Source organism: Mercurialis annua, linkage group LG4 (genome assembly GCF_937616625.2).
Source record: "Mercurialis annua linkage group LG4, ddMerAnnu1.2, whole genome shotgun sequence".
Taxonomy (NCBI): Eukaryota; Viridiplantae; Streptophyta; class Magnoliopsida; order Malpighiales; family Euphorbiaceae; genus Mercurialis; species Mercurialis annua.
The window spans coordinates 24,691,735-24,706,574 of record NC_065573.1 but is presented as its reverse complement, the minus strand read 5'-3'; the positions used below and the strand labels follow the sequence as shown (position 1 = coordinate 24,706,574).

The following is a 14,840-nucleotide window of genomic DNA, read 5'->3' as shown; positions in this document are numbered from 1 at the left end:
TATATTATTTGTTGATGGATTGATTATGCCTTGTGGATTTTATTGTTTTCATATTAATTGAAACTTGATCAATTTCATTTAATTATTTGTGTTATGTTATTGATTGAAAAGTGATGACATAATAGACATATAAGATTCATTTGATAATTGATTATGTTGAGATTTGGTTGAATTTAAAAAAGAATTTAAAAAGATTTAGAAAGTGTCTTGTGTGTGTGGATGGAAAATACCACTTGTTAGTGTGTGTTAGAGTGGAAATTCCATATTGGTTCGATTCCATTTGGTTCGGTTTGAACTCTATTATTATTATTATTTTAATTTTAATTTTTGATTATTTGGTCCTTTTATATTTTGTGACTTTTTAAATTTATAACTCTTGTAATTTATGTGATTATGACCACATTTTTTAAGCAAATAAATTTTAAATTTATTGCTATTTAAACCTTCGTACCCTCTTCTCTTTCTATAAATATATCCTTTGTTTTCATTTGAAACACACTAAAAAAACTAGAGTTCTCTCTGAGTTAATAAAATACGAACAGCTTTTGTTGATAAATAGAACAGCTTACGCTGATTATCTTTACGATTTATTGAGCAATATTGAGGGTATGTCTTGAATGGCGGTACACAATGCAGTGTTCATCGTATTAATATTAGAATGACTGTTTTATTCTGGGGACGGCGTGACTGATAGATTGTCTTGCACCTCTGGACAGATGCACGAAACGTCTTAAGAGAGCGACCTAGTCCACGACTCAACCATATTATTCATTGAGTAATTCGTTTCAATTTCTCATAAATTGTTTGAACGAATTATCTAATATTTTTATTATTTGTTTGAACAGTTCCAACAATTTTAAAATGTTGCGTTCTGCGTTGGATACTGATGGATATTCTGGTTCTGCGATTATCACCACTATCGTTGTTTTTTAGTCATTGCAGTAACCTCATGAACAACCAATTAATTTTTTTATTTTTAATTGATGTTTTTATTGCTCCTTTTATTGTTTTAAAAATCTTTGGTGAGAGGATTAAATTTGATATATTTGTATTAACTTTTACATGCTGCAAATTTTGCAAATTTATTTGCTATTTATAATACTATCTTTATTAATTATTTTTGTCCTTTGTGAAAGGAATTTGCTTCCGATCTTTATTATGATTTAAGAGATCGTTTATTGAAATTTTTGTTAAGACTTCGTTTTGACGAAAAACCTTGCGAAATATAATTTTGAATATGACGTTCTCGTTGGTTCAAACAGCGGTTCTATTAGAAAGTTTAATATTAAATTAAACTTAAATCAAAATATTATGAATCAAAAATCATCTATAGAAATGACATTGGACAGTTTGTGAGATATAAATGTGATAAATCATGTCATATGACCCGCAAGTATCAGAACAGGTTTAGTTCTGTTTAACAGAATAACCTGATTGAAAAAACGTTTACGTTGTGAATGTCTATTTCTGGGATCAATCTTAATAATGATAGATCAGATATATGGTGGACATACATTGGCACATCATGCCATTTTTGCTATGACTGTGTTATGTTAAAAACATACACTGGTACTAAGGATAAAAAAAGTGTTGTTACCACCAGAATTGTTGAATTCGGTGATGTAGAACTAAAGTTTATTTCAGGAAAGAGTTTGATTTTGAAGGATGTGTTGCACACTCATATCAGAAAGAAAAAAAAAGTGTTTTGTGCCCGATTTTTTCCTGAATAAATCTGGAGCTACTCAAACTATCGGAGACAGTGTTTACACCATTATTGAGGATGATATATTTATTGGAAAAAGTTTTGCCATTGACGAAATGTTTAAATTAATTTAAATATTGTTTTTCCGTCTGTTTATGTTATTTTAATGTTTGGCAATGCTAGAATTTATCATGTTGATGATATAGTTATTTTTTATATGAATTTTTTATTTTGGCGTTTAAATACCTAAAATATCTTTAAATGATTTTAAAATAAAAAAATGTGAATTTTATAGTCAAGTGAAAATAACTAAAATATCTCATAAATATATTATTAAAGAATATGAACCGTTTGATTTAATTCATTATGATATATGTGAACTTGATGGAACATAAACTAGAAATGGTAAACGTTGTTTTATCAGTTTTTATAGATGACTATTCTGATTTTACCTATAAGTATTTTATGAAGAATAAAAGTGATGCACTTGACATGTTCAAGTTATTTGTGTCTGAAATTGAAAATCCTTTTAATAAAATGAAAAAATTTCGAAGTGATAGAAGAATTTAATATAGATAGAGCATGCTTATTGAATTTCATATGACATTGTTAATGAAAGGATTGCACCTTATTTACTTGGAGTGAACAATAAGGCCTAAAAGATATATATATATATATATATATATATACATTTTTCTGTGAGGTGAAATTTTGTTGAATGTATGGTACATGTTTAATAGAATTGCTAAGTCTTATAAGACTTTAACATATGAGATCTTATAGAATAGACAGCTAAATTGCCTTCTTTGAGAATACGAAGTTGTTTAGCCTAAGAACAAATTCCTGATTCAAAAATAATTTGCAAGTAGAGTCCGTGAATGTGCTTTCATTGGTTACACAGTCAGTAGCAAAGCTTATATGACTTGAATGTGTAAGTGATTATGGATGCTATTTTGTTTTTACGAACATAAATTTCCTTTTAAATATGGAAATAGTGAGGATAAATCTACTAATATTCTTATGGTCATAAATAGTGAAATTACTGATGATAAAGAACTAGAGATCAGAAGAAGTAAAAGAGCTATAATTTCGAAAGAGTATGGTTCCGATTTCTATGTCTACTTTTTAGAGGAGGATCCTGCGATCCTCCTGGAAGCTTTGATTTCTTTGGATACTGATTTTTGACAAGAAGTAATAAATGATGAGATGAACTTTTTAAAGTCTAATAAGACATGACATTTGACTGATTTACCCTCTGGTTGCAAAACCATTGGTTGTAAATGTATATTAAAAAATTGAAACCTGATGGCATAGTTGATAAATACAAAGCTCGAATTGTTGTCACGAGTTATAGACAGCGTGAAAATGTTGATTTCTTTGATATATATTCACCTGTTACTAGAATAACATCCATTAAAGTGCTGATTTCAATCGACGCACTATAAGATTTGGTTGTACACTAAATGCATGTTAAGACTGTTCTTTTAAATGGTGAATTAGAGGAAGATATATACATGGACCAATCTGAAGGTTTTGTAATATATGGTCGGAATAAAAAATGTACAAGTTAAACAAACCTTCGTATTAAAACAGGCACCTAAGAAATGACATGAAAATTTTAATAACCATGTCATCTCAATTTTTTTTAAAGTGAATGAAAGTGATAAATAGATTTCGAACAAAGGGTTAACCCCCCCTGAACTTGTGACACGGGATCATCTATTCCAATTTATACTTTTTTGAACAACTAATCACAAAATTCTTTATTTTTGGGTCAAATAATCTGATAATTTATATTTTTATTTTAAAAAATAGATTTCGAATAATTATATCACAATAATTAGGGAAATATCTAATTACTTTTATGCATTCCTCGCCTCTGATTTGTATTTTTCACATTTTAAAAATATAATTATGAAGTTATCTGACCCAAAATTGAAGAGTTTTAGGATCAGTGTTCAAAAAAATAAAATTGAATTAGATGACCCCGTGTCACAAATTTAAAGGCGGGTTGAGCCTTTGTTCCTAAAAGAAAACGTCCTTTGACCCCACACAAATAACACACTAAACCATTGGTCATACGCACGTGCCCACGTTATGTTCTACTCAACCATGTTACTTAACGTGTCCGTCACAGTCCGTCACGCTCCACCTCACCTATTCCTCAAACCTCTTCCCCTTCCGTTTTCCAACCGTCTTCACTAACGTCGCCGTAACGTCCCAATCTAATGGCGTCTTGTGACGACGATTTCGCCCTGTTAACTGACGATAACCACCACCCTCACCACCACCAAACAAACCCTAACCACCACATCCTCCACCACCAGACCTACGCGCCTCACCGTTTCCCAGCCAAATCACCCCCAATCCACGCGCCACCTCAATCATTGGCCGCCGGAGCCGGATCGACCGCCTGCGCAGTCGAAGATCCCGAAGAAGAAGCAGAAGAAGAAGAAGATAACGAGTCCGATTCACCTTTTCCAGAAGTAAATCCATTCAGCGACAACAATTCAAATCCATTCAGCGACAACAATTCAAACTTACGAACAGCAACAACAACAGAAAAAAGAAGAGAAACAGAAGATAACAACAGCGACGGCTGCAACAACATCAACGACAATAACATTAATAACGACATTATTCCGTACACTAACAGCTACAAAAAACCTAGACAAAACGCCACGTCATCATCATCGGAGTATAGAAAAGACAGAGAGGAGTGGAGCGATGCGGCGATCGAGTGTTTACTTGACGCGTATATGGAGAAATTTATGGAGCTGAATAGAGGGAATTTGAGAGGGAGAGATTGGGAGGAAGTGGCGGTTATAGTGAGTGAGAGATGTCAAAAACAGAGTAAAACTGTGGAGCAGTGTAAAAATAAGGTTGATAATTTGAAGAAGAGGTATAAGTTAGAACGGCATAGAATGAGTAATGGCGGGTTATCGGCGAGCCATTGGCCTTGGTTTAAGAAAATGGAAGAAATTGTTGGCAATTCTTTGACTGTGAAGGTTGTTAGTAGTGATGATTTTAGAAGTGGTAGTGGCGGATCGTCTGGCAGTGGAGTTAGGCCGTCGAAAAGGTATAATTGTTTAGTTTAATTGCATTGTGCATAGTTCATAATTTGATTTCAATTGCAAAGACACTATTGGATATCATAATTATATGAAATAAAAATTTACTGTTTTTGAGACATTACAATAAGATAATATCAGCATTATTTGGGATTATAGTGACAGGGTTGTTCCGTTTCTTATTCGAGGTGGTTCTGAAGTTCAATTACAAATGCTATAGCAACTTTGATTTTATTATTAGATGTATTTTTGGTAAAGAATGAAATTCTTGTTGTCATGTTAGGGTTTTGTTTTAGGATGAAGTCTAGTTCACTTATTTACATCGACTGTTATCTGAAGATTCTGCTAGATTTGTGTAGTCTGTGTCAAAGACGATGGTTATGAACTTCTGTTGTGAAACTTGTGATAATGAATCTAGAGCTTGAATTGCTCGTTTTTCTGAATGTTTACCTGGCAGCCAATTGGCTGCTCCCTAGTTTCCTTTGGCTCTTGTCGGGCTGTTTGAAGCCACCAAGTAAAGTAATCATTTTTTACAACCTGTTTGTAGCTTGTATATCTGCTTTATCAAGTGTATATCTGTACTTCTACTCAGTCTTGGTGTTAAGATGTAGTATCACATCCCAGAACGTGTACTGTTCTTGTAATGTCACAAGAATTGTACTTTCCATGTGGTAACTCAATTTGCATTGCTCGAAATTTAATAAAACTGATGTAATGTTTAGGTGTTTTTTCCATGATCATTTTATGTCTTACAAAGTACTTTTAAGTTTTAGTGCTATAATCTGCGTTTTGGCTATGCTGCCTTGGAATGTAATTAGAACGCTGCATGGTATTAGCTTGCTGAGTTTGTCTCTGGATCATAGTGCTATGAAATCAGATCAGTATGAAAAAGTTGTGTCTGACTCTGACTTTGCTTACCTGTATACATGCTTGAGTGCTGGGTCTTTAAATTTTTCATTTAATCTCGGTTCAAGTTCATTGCTGTTGTTGTAATCTCACAATTTTTTTTTTCAGATATGCAACAGCATTAGCAATCCCTGCAAGTCAGACAGCTACCGTGAAGTCCAAATCCATTTGTAACACCAGATGGCGGAGAGTAGTTCTGAAAATCAGTGGTGTTGCACTTGCTGGTACAGGTCCTAACAATATTGACCCAAAGGTCAGTTATGGGCCTGCTGTAATTGTAGAAATTTAATAGTTACTCTTCCGTCGCAGGCACAGGAATGTTAGATTCGTTTTCATTCATTAGTTGAAGTTGTTAATCTTTACTTTAGGTGATGATGCTGATTGCAAGAGAAGTTGCAATTGCCTGTCGCCTAGGCATAGAGGTACTTATGCCCAATGACTGTCTCTTCTATCAGGGAGTTTTTCCGTCTTTGTGGATTTGACAAGTATGATTCATCTCCTTGTTTGATTTCCAGGTTGCGATTGTTGTTGGAGGCCGTAATTTCTTTTGTGGAGATGCATGGGTGACTGCAACAGGTTCAGATAGACGCACTGCATATCAAATAGGGTAATGTTCTGATTTTTATAGGAATACATAGTAAAACTGTGAGAAGAGTTTAAGCCGTTCAGTATTCATATTTCATTTTGCCAGAATGTTCGAGATTAGGTTTGGATTTTGTTAGGAAAAAATTCCTTTGTTAACTATAACTGTAAGCTGCTAAATTTTTCCTTAGTTGTTTTCTTTCCGGTGCAACTTTTTCACCTATCAACAATCCTAATGTGTATTCAGTGTTGGTTTCCTGGAGAACCAGAACATGCTTTAAAGGTGTATTTTTTTATGGTGGGGCAATCACAATCCATATGAATTTACTGTTTTTATCTCAAATTCTTTTGGTACAATAATTTGTAAGTTACTAATATTTGAGTTTTACGTTCATATCTGAACATCCAAATTCTCAGTTTTAAGAAATAAACTGTATGTAGCTGATTTGTCAGGTTTTATTTCATGTTAAAGGTTTTTTCTTTAAACTTTAGACTAAAGTTTTCTAGACTTAATTTGCTGTTTTTGCTCATGGTGAGTATTTATTACTACGAAGAATGCTATGGTGACAATATGTGTGATTTTAAAGCATTTGATTTCATGATATCTGTCAAATGATTAGAATAAGTCCAAAATGGTTTCCTTAAAACATTCGGAGAGTAAACTATTTTTTGTTTGTTTGTGCAACTGCGGGAAGATTACTATACAACGTAGCTACTTGTTAGTTTTCTAGTAAAGAAAGTTTGCCATGCTTCTTTCATTCAATCATGTACTGTTTCATCCCTTTCCTTATGTTGAATTGTCGATCGTGAAGCCATTAGCTACATGTACTATGATTCACAAATTTTATGGTTATTATTCGAAGAATAATGTAATGTATCCATGATTCTGATTTTTTCTTAATCCTGAGTCAAATATGTTTTTGGCAAATTGTATCAGTATGATGGCAAGTGTGATGAACTCTATATTGCTCCAGTCAGCATTAGAGAAGGCGGGTGTTCAAACGCGTGTGCAGACTGCATTCACGGTGCAGGAGGTTGCTGAACCATACAATAGGCAACGAGCCATTCGGCATCTTGAGAAAGGTAGAGTCGTGATATTTGGTGGAATTGGTGCTGGCACTGGAAATCCTCTTTTTTCGACCGACACTGCTGCAGCTCTTCAAGCTTCAGAGAGTATGCTTTCGACTTTGCACCCTACTCTTCTTGCATAATGTTTATACCAATACAGCTGCGCAACGCACAAAGCTCTCATGAACTCAAGTTTTTGAATACATACTAGCACAGTTCATTCAGCTACTTGTTATTGGATGATTTTTCATTTCATTTTTCAACACTTTTCTGTTTTTCTCTTTTAGTTCATGCTGAAGCTGTCTTAAAAGGTACAAATGTTGACGGTGTATATGATTGCCACTCTCGAGACAACAATGTTACTTTTGAGCATATTTCCTTTAGGGACTTGGTCTCTAGAGGTGCCACATCGATGGATATGATGGCATTGACTTGCTGTGAAGAGAATGGCATTCCCGGTTAGTACCTCTTATTTCAAAATTCTGTTACTGTCATCAAATTTGTTATCGCTTATCGGTTTCTTGCACATGTTCGAACCAAACCAAACTGAAATTTGCTATTCTTTTTTTCAAAACCACATTGAACGGTATTTGCAAAGGATGTAAAACATTTTCGAACCGAACTGTTGATTTTTCAGTTTGGTTAGGTTTTTCGGCTCGGTTTAGACTAAAACTGAACTGAAATTTTCTTACATCCAAAACTGTACTAAAAAACTGAAGTTTATTTATATTGTTGGTTCACTTTGATTTGGTTTTTGCACACCCCCTACTAGTAGCGCTGCTGTACTTCTGTTGGATCATTGTTGTGGACTTGAACGCTGTACTATTCTAATAATCTGATTTTGCACAGCTGTGGTATTTAACCTTTTGGAGCCTGGAAACATTTCAAAAGCTTTGTGTGGAGAACAAGTGGGCACGCTTATCGACCAAACTGGATCCCTCAGCTAACATAACTAATTGAAGTTTCATCAGGTATCATGTTTCAAACTTCCATATCTTCTTCTTGGCGCATAGACCCTTCCAGGAACAAAAAATAGGGCACTTAATCCTCGTGACCGAGCTAACCTTTCTGGTGATGAAAATGGTTTTTACTTGGTGTACGTATGCTTGAAAAGGGCTGAAAGGCAGACTCGACAGTTGTTATCGCGTATTTAAAATCATTTAATTCATCGATGGAATAGTTGCATATTGTCGATTCAAAATTCTTGTATTTTTAAATTTGTATATTGTATCAACCCATGGTCAATGGTGGGTGAGTCTTGGTCAGTATGACAATGTAATGCACTAGACACCAGTTAGACTGTAGAGTTAATTGTATAACATGCTTAGTGAAGATTCATATGCATATCTTACTGTAAACAACATACTTCAGCATTTAAATTAAATTTTCATGATTTGAAGTACTAGTAGAAATAGAGTAGAAATCTTGTTGCTTTAATGTTGTTGGTGATAGTAGTTTTGTTTGTAATAATTAATGAACTTTTCATGATTGTAATAAAAATTATACTAGTGTCAATTTGTATGAAGCTGTTATTTATTTTAGGACTTAAATAGCAATTTGCCCCCTCAACTTGTAAGCAATGGACAATTAACACATAAATTAACTTTGTGGGCAAATTAGTCATGAACTGATTATGGGCAATTAACCCCATTTCGAAAAATTAGCTTAAAATTTGATGGGGCAAATTGCCAATTGAGGGAGAAATAACTTACAAGTTTTGGGGGCAAATTGTCAAAATGGGGCTAATTGCCCATAAGATACAAGTTCATGACTAATTTGCCCACAAAATTAATTTGTTTGTTAATTGCCCATTGCTTACAAGTTGAGGGGGCAAATTACTACTTAAATTTTTATTTTAGTGTTTGCTTTCTTTTTAAAAATAGTAATTCCACTTTTAAAAAGCGTAATTATTGGGAAATGATATTCTGTATTTATTAATTGTAATTTATGATAGAGTTATTTGTGGGTAGTCTTGGAGATGAAAGTTGAGTAAGTAGTGTTAGAAGTCTTGGGGATGAAGTTTGTAATTGATTAATGTTTTTATTAGAGGAAAGTCTTGGGGATAAGTTGAGATATGACCTTTGGTTATACTTAGCCTGTTGGTAGTTTGGAGTTTTGTGCTCCCTCCGTCCCAATAGAGTTGTCCACTTTGCCTTTATCAAATAGTTTAAGAAAAGTAATTATTGTTTATGGATTTTATAAAATTTTACTTACTTTTCTTGTAATACCCCTATTAAATATAGGGTCCACTTTTAATTTATTTATTAGTGTATTTGGAATAGGGGTAATGTAGGAAAATTAAGTGTAAAAATTAGTTATTTTTTGAAAGTGGACAAGAGCTTTGGGACAAAAAAATTTCCCAAAGTAGACAACTCTATTGGGACGGAGGGAGTAATTGTTACTCCTTCCGTTTCCATTTTGTTTGTCCACCTCCTATTTTCACACATATTAAGAAAATATTAAATACTAACAATTCTTCCTTTTATACTCTTTTGTAGTTCTTGAGTTAATTTAGAATTACTATATTGGAAAAAGAAAAATAGTCAATACAATAATAATAATATTAAATGACAACACAAATGCAAGAATAATATTCATTAATATAAAGAGTAAAAGAGGAAAATATGTGTATATAATATAATTGTGAAAATCATTTTGAGACATCTAAATATACTATAATGGACAAATAATATAGGACAGGGGGAGTATATATTTGTTGTTATTGAGGGCCTCGAATCGGAATAAATCTATTATTGGAAAAAAAATAATCTATTAGTCTATCTAAGAATTTCTCCTTCAATAAATCTATTATCGGAAAAAAAGAGAGAAAAATGAAATCAAGCTTATCAGTATCAAACAATTGTTTTTAGTCAACTTTTTGACCATCAAAGTTTGCCATTATTTTTTCATATATGCAAGAGTATATAAATCTTTCAGCTAACATGGCAATTAAATTTAAGTAAATATAGATTTAATTCTTTCAAACATATTAGTGATTGAAAAATAGCTAAAAGCATTTGTTTGATATAAGTTTCAACAATAATTTAAAAATAATTAGACTTTAGACATTGAAATAAATCTAGAAAAGTTGATGCAAGGCATTACAGTTTAGAAAAATCTTACAGAAGGCAATAATACATGAAGAGAGCTAGCAATGAGATAATGCAAATAATAGACAATACTGGAGCTTCAATACCCAGCCAATCCATCTTCAGTGGTGGGAAGTGAAGGCGAAAGCGAATTACGAGATTCATCATAATCTTCTCCGAGAGGAGACTGCTCGACTCTAATATCCTCAATCATTTTCACGACCTCTGCCATTGTAGGCCTTTTCTCGGGTTGGGAAACAACGCAAGCTAACCCAACATGAAGCATGGACACAAGTTCCTCCTCAATATTCTTGTACCTCAAAAGTTCTTGATCAAACACTTCTGCGGTCCATTCTTCCTTCACAACTGATCTCACCCACTTAGGAAGATCCACCACCGGTTCCTCCTCTTCGACCCGAGGACGCGTAGATCCCGGGTACTGTGACGGTTCTTTTCCGGTAAGAACTTCCAGCAACAATACTCCAAAACTGTACACATCTGCCTTCTGAGAAAGTCTCTTGATTTCTGCCTGCTCTGGCGCTTTGTATCCTCCCATTCTTGCTATGGCATGAACCGGGTTCAAAAGAAGGGACAACCCGAAATCAGAAATGCAAGCAACTCCATTCTTGTCGAGAAGTACATTAGACGACTTCACATTTCCATGAGGAATTTTTGATGCATTGTACTCTTCATGAATCTTCACTAATCCTCGCGAAGCTCCTAAAACCAAACTGATCCTTGTAGTCCAATCCAGAGGAATTCTTCCTGGACCCCTATTCCCTATTATCAAACACAACAATTTAACAAAATCAGACAAACATTCAAATCTTACACTAAAAATATATCATCAACTGAGTGTAACTCAAAAATTTATGTTCTAACGGAAATTTATCAATTCTTACATTTTAACAGTCTTTTTTCATTTTCGCAAAATGCTTTTAAAATCTCGAAACTTTATATTTATAATATATTTTTTAAATATAGTGGAAGATTACTACTGAAATTCCAGCTAAAAGTTGCTTATGTAGAAAATTAAATTGTGACACAAATATAGTTTTCCTTCGCAATATAAATATTATCGACTTGAATTCTTATAGCAACCAATATTGCAAAAATAAAAGTTCAATTGGTAAAATAAATTAATAAATTAAATATCGGAAAATATTTTATAGTTCGGTAACCATTTTTGAAGCCTACGAAATTTCGTGTTTGAGCCACTTAGAAAAGAAAAATTTATTACTAAAAGAATAAAATTGAATTCTTACCATGAAGAAGTGAATGGAGACTTCCATTAGGAAGATAATCATAAACAAGAAGCTTCTCTTCTTTAGCATAATAATAAGCTCTAAATCTCACAATATTCTGATGCTTAAGCTTCCCAATTACATCCATATACTGCTCAAACTCCTTCCTCCCACAAGGATTCGCATCCTTCAACCTCTTCACCGCCACCACACATCCGTCGTCCAGCACCGCCTTATAAACACTCCCCAAATTCCCTTTCCCAAGCATCTCCGCCGACGCCCGCAGCAAATCCTCCAGCTGAAACTGCTGTCTCCGATCAAAGAACACCAGTCTACTCTTATCCGTCGCATTAGTTCCGTCACTATCGTTACCGTTACTATATTTCTTCTCACTTCCGCCGTAGCTACTGGCGGTGCTCTTCCTTCTCTCACTGCCAACTTTAGAGCTTCCGCTTCTCTCTCTACCGCAAAAATATGCGACTAAAAATGAAGTTAAAACTAACAGAGCAACACAGTTTGCTATCACAATTGCCGCTATAGCGCCGTGACTTAATCCTTTGTGCGACTTTGTTTTGTCTTGAGTTGTAAGTAACGGCGTTTGTGGTATTGAGCTTGGGTTAGAAGGTACTGTTTGTGACGACGACGAATCAGCTGGTACATTTCCGCCGGTTAAAGAACATTCCGGCAATGGACTTGAAGACCCACATATTCCTTCGTTACCGGAAAAGCTACTCTCACCGAATTTTTTGAAAAGATTATCCGGTAGCCTGCCGGACAGTTCATTATTTGAGAAATTTAATTCTTTTAGTATTGGAAGTGAGTTTGAAAGATCTGGAATTTCGCCGGAGAGTTCATTGTTCTGTAACCTGAGAGTTAACAGCCGTGTCAGATTGGTCAAACCGTTAGGAATCACGCCGTGAATATTGTTGTCTGATAAATCCAATCTTACCAGCCTCTTGAGTGACGAAATCTCCGGCGGTATTTCATCGGAGAAATCGTTACCATTGAGGTACAGAAGTCTAAGATTGGTGCAGTTAGTGATGGACAAAACGGAGCCGTTTAAACGGTTATCATGAAGATCAAGAACACGAAGCTGATCAAGAAGAGAGAGTGAAGAGATAGGTCCGCGAAGGGAGTGGGAAGGGAGAGAAAGGAAGATGACCCGGCCGGAAGCGGAGCATTTGACGCCGGCCCAAGAGTGGCCGGCGGAAGAACAGGCGGATATGCCGGTCCAGTTGGTGAGGAGAGAGCCGTGGGCGTCGGTTTGGAGGCGGAAGAGAGTGAGAGAGTGAGTGTCATTGGAGGAAAAAGAGAAAGGAAAAAGAAGAAAAGAGAAGAGAAAGAAGAGAGAATTTGGCTTTGGTTTCATTGCTGGTTTGATAGTATTAAGCGGGAATAGTTTTACGAGAGACCAAAATATTTTGAGTTTTTAAAACTATTGATAGAGAGGGGAGAGACATCAAATATAATGGATCTTTTTCCTATCTACTTCTATTTTTTTGTTATTCCATGATGAGAGGGAAAATATGCATTTTGAGATCCTATTTTTTTTATTGTTTTATTATAGCCTCTACAATTTAAACTCACTTGTTTTAGATTCTCAATGTTTCTTTGAAATATATAACAACTTTTATTGAGCTAATATCGGAGGATTTGAATTCCCTCAAATTCATTATGTTCACGATATACACCGTTCATTGTAAAATGAATAGTGTAAATTAATTTATTAAAGTTGTATTTTTTTGATCTACACCATTCATTTTTGTAATGAACGGTGTAGATCGTGAACATGACCCCCTCATATTCAAAATAAATTTGAGGGAATCGCAATCCAATATCGGAAGTAATTACAAATATTTTATAGAATGTATTTCGACTGACCTAATATTGAACAAGATAATTAGACTGAAATATGCATTGCATTGTTTGTAGCTGGCTTAATAAATTTAAATATTACATTGCATAAGTGTTTAATTAGAACCAATGAGCAGTAGCTCAAATAGCATAAATGCTGAGCAGTGGAAAAAATGCATTTTAAGCTCTTGAATTTTTTTTATTGTTTATTGTATCCCCTTCGATTTAAAATCACTTGTTTTGGATTTTATTTTTTTAGTAATGTTAAATAAATTCATAAACTATATATATTTTTAATTTAATCACAAATTTTAAAACGTCTCAATTATACGTAGGAAATTTTATTTTTTCTCAATTCGATACACGAGGTCATAATACAATAATGTGGATGACACCTCAACAAAATCAGACTAATGAATGAGTGCCTTGTCATCATATGTATCGAATTGAAAACAAAAATGAAACTTTTTGCATACAATTGAGACGTTTTAAAATTTGTGATTAAATTGAAAAAAATTAGAGGATGATTTATCACCTAATTTGAGATGAGGGCTTAAAGTAAAATAATAAAATAAAAATTGAAACCGTTCAAATGTATATATTCTTGAAAACATATTAGAAAAGTTTAAAAATTCAAATGTTATTTTTATAAAAACTAAATGTTATTTTTTAAATGAATTTAGATTTATAAAAATTAAAAGTTATTGTTATTTATTAAATATTTATTTTTATATAAATTAGTGCAAATGTTCGATTAAAAAAATTCTCTCGAGATAAATTTCTCTTGATGATGGGTTATGATTAAAGGAGAGATTAAATAATTGCATTTTTAACATGGAGAGAGGTGGAATGGTGGGGATGTAAATATGATTAAAGGTACTATTAGAGATAGTTGCTTAAATGATTGCTGTTTTCCATTTCCCCTACATGCAATGGGAGAAACTCAATGCCTTTATTTTCTTTTGATTTTTTTTAACTTTTTATCTCTTCCATATGGTAATAGAATGTGCAACCAAAGAATCGAACCAAATAATTATTCTATATCAATGCAAGATCTGATTTGAAATTATAGCAAAATGTGTTTTTTTGGTTCGATTTGATTTTAAAAATAATAATAATTTAGTTCACTTTAACCAAATAAAAAAATCGAAAAATTAACTAAATCAATTGATTCATTAAATATATATTTTTTTGTTATAAATTTAGCTAGATTTGGTTTAAAAAAATTAAAAAAAATCCCTTCCGGTTTGAATTAAAGGCACAAGTTTGATTGTTGGTGCTCAGAGGCAGAACTACCTATAGGCTAGGGTAGGCTTTAATCCCA

General features: G+C 33.5%; 2 protein-coding genes across 2 annotated transcripts; one reads left to right on the top strand and one right to left on the bottom strand.

Annotated features, from left to right (window-relative positions):
• The first annotated feature begins 3,746 nt into the window (after nucleotides 1–3,746).
• LOC126677962 (uridylate kinase PUMPKIN, chloroplastic) lies at nucleotides 3,747–8,728 on the top strand. Its single transcript, XM_050372784.2, has 7 exons — nucleotides 3,747–4,781; nucleotides 5,788–5,932; nucleotides 6,048–6,101; nucleotides 6,195–6,286; nucleotides 7,199–7,434; nucleotides 7,617–7,787; nucleotides 8,179–8,728. The coding sequence occupies exons 1-7, from the start codon at nucleotides 3,931–3,933 to the stop codon at nucleotides 8,274–8,276; spliced, it is 1,647 nt and encodes a 548-aa protein (XP_050228741.1). The 5' UTR covers nucleotides 3,747–3,930; the 3' UTR covers nucleotides 8,277–8,728.
• Nucleotides 8,729–10,372: 1,644 nt separating this feature from the next.
• Nucleotides 10,373–13,148, bottom strand: LOC126678016 (leucine-rich repeat receptor-like protein kinase PXC1). Its single transcript, XM_050372867.2, has 2 exons — nucleotides 11,684–13,148; nucleotides 10,373–11,198 (listed from the first exon to the last, which is right to left on the bottom strand). The coding sequence occupies exons 1-2, from the start codon at nucleotides 13,029–13,031 to the stop codon at nucleotides 10,519–10,521; spliced, it is 2,028 nt and encodes a 675-aa protein (XP_050228824.1). The 5' UTR covers nucleotides 13,032–13,148; the 3' UTR covers nucleotides 10,373–10,518.
• Between the last annotated feature and the right edge of the window lie 1,692 nt (nucleotides 13,149–14,840).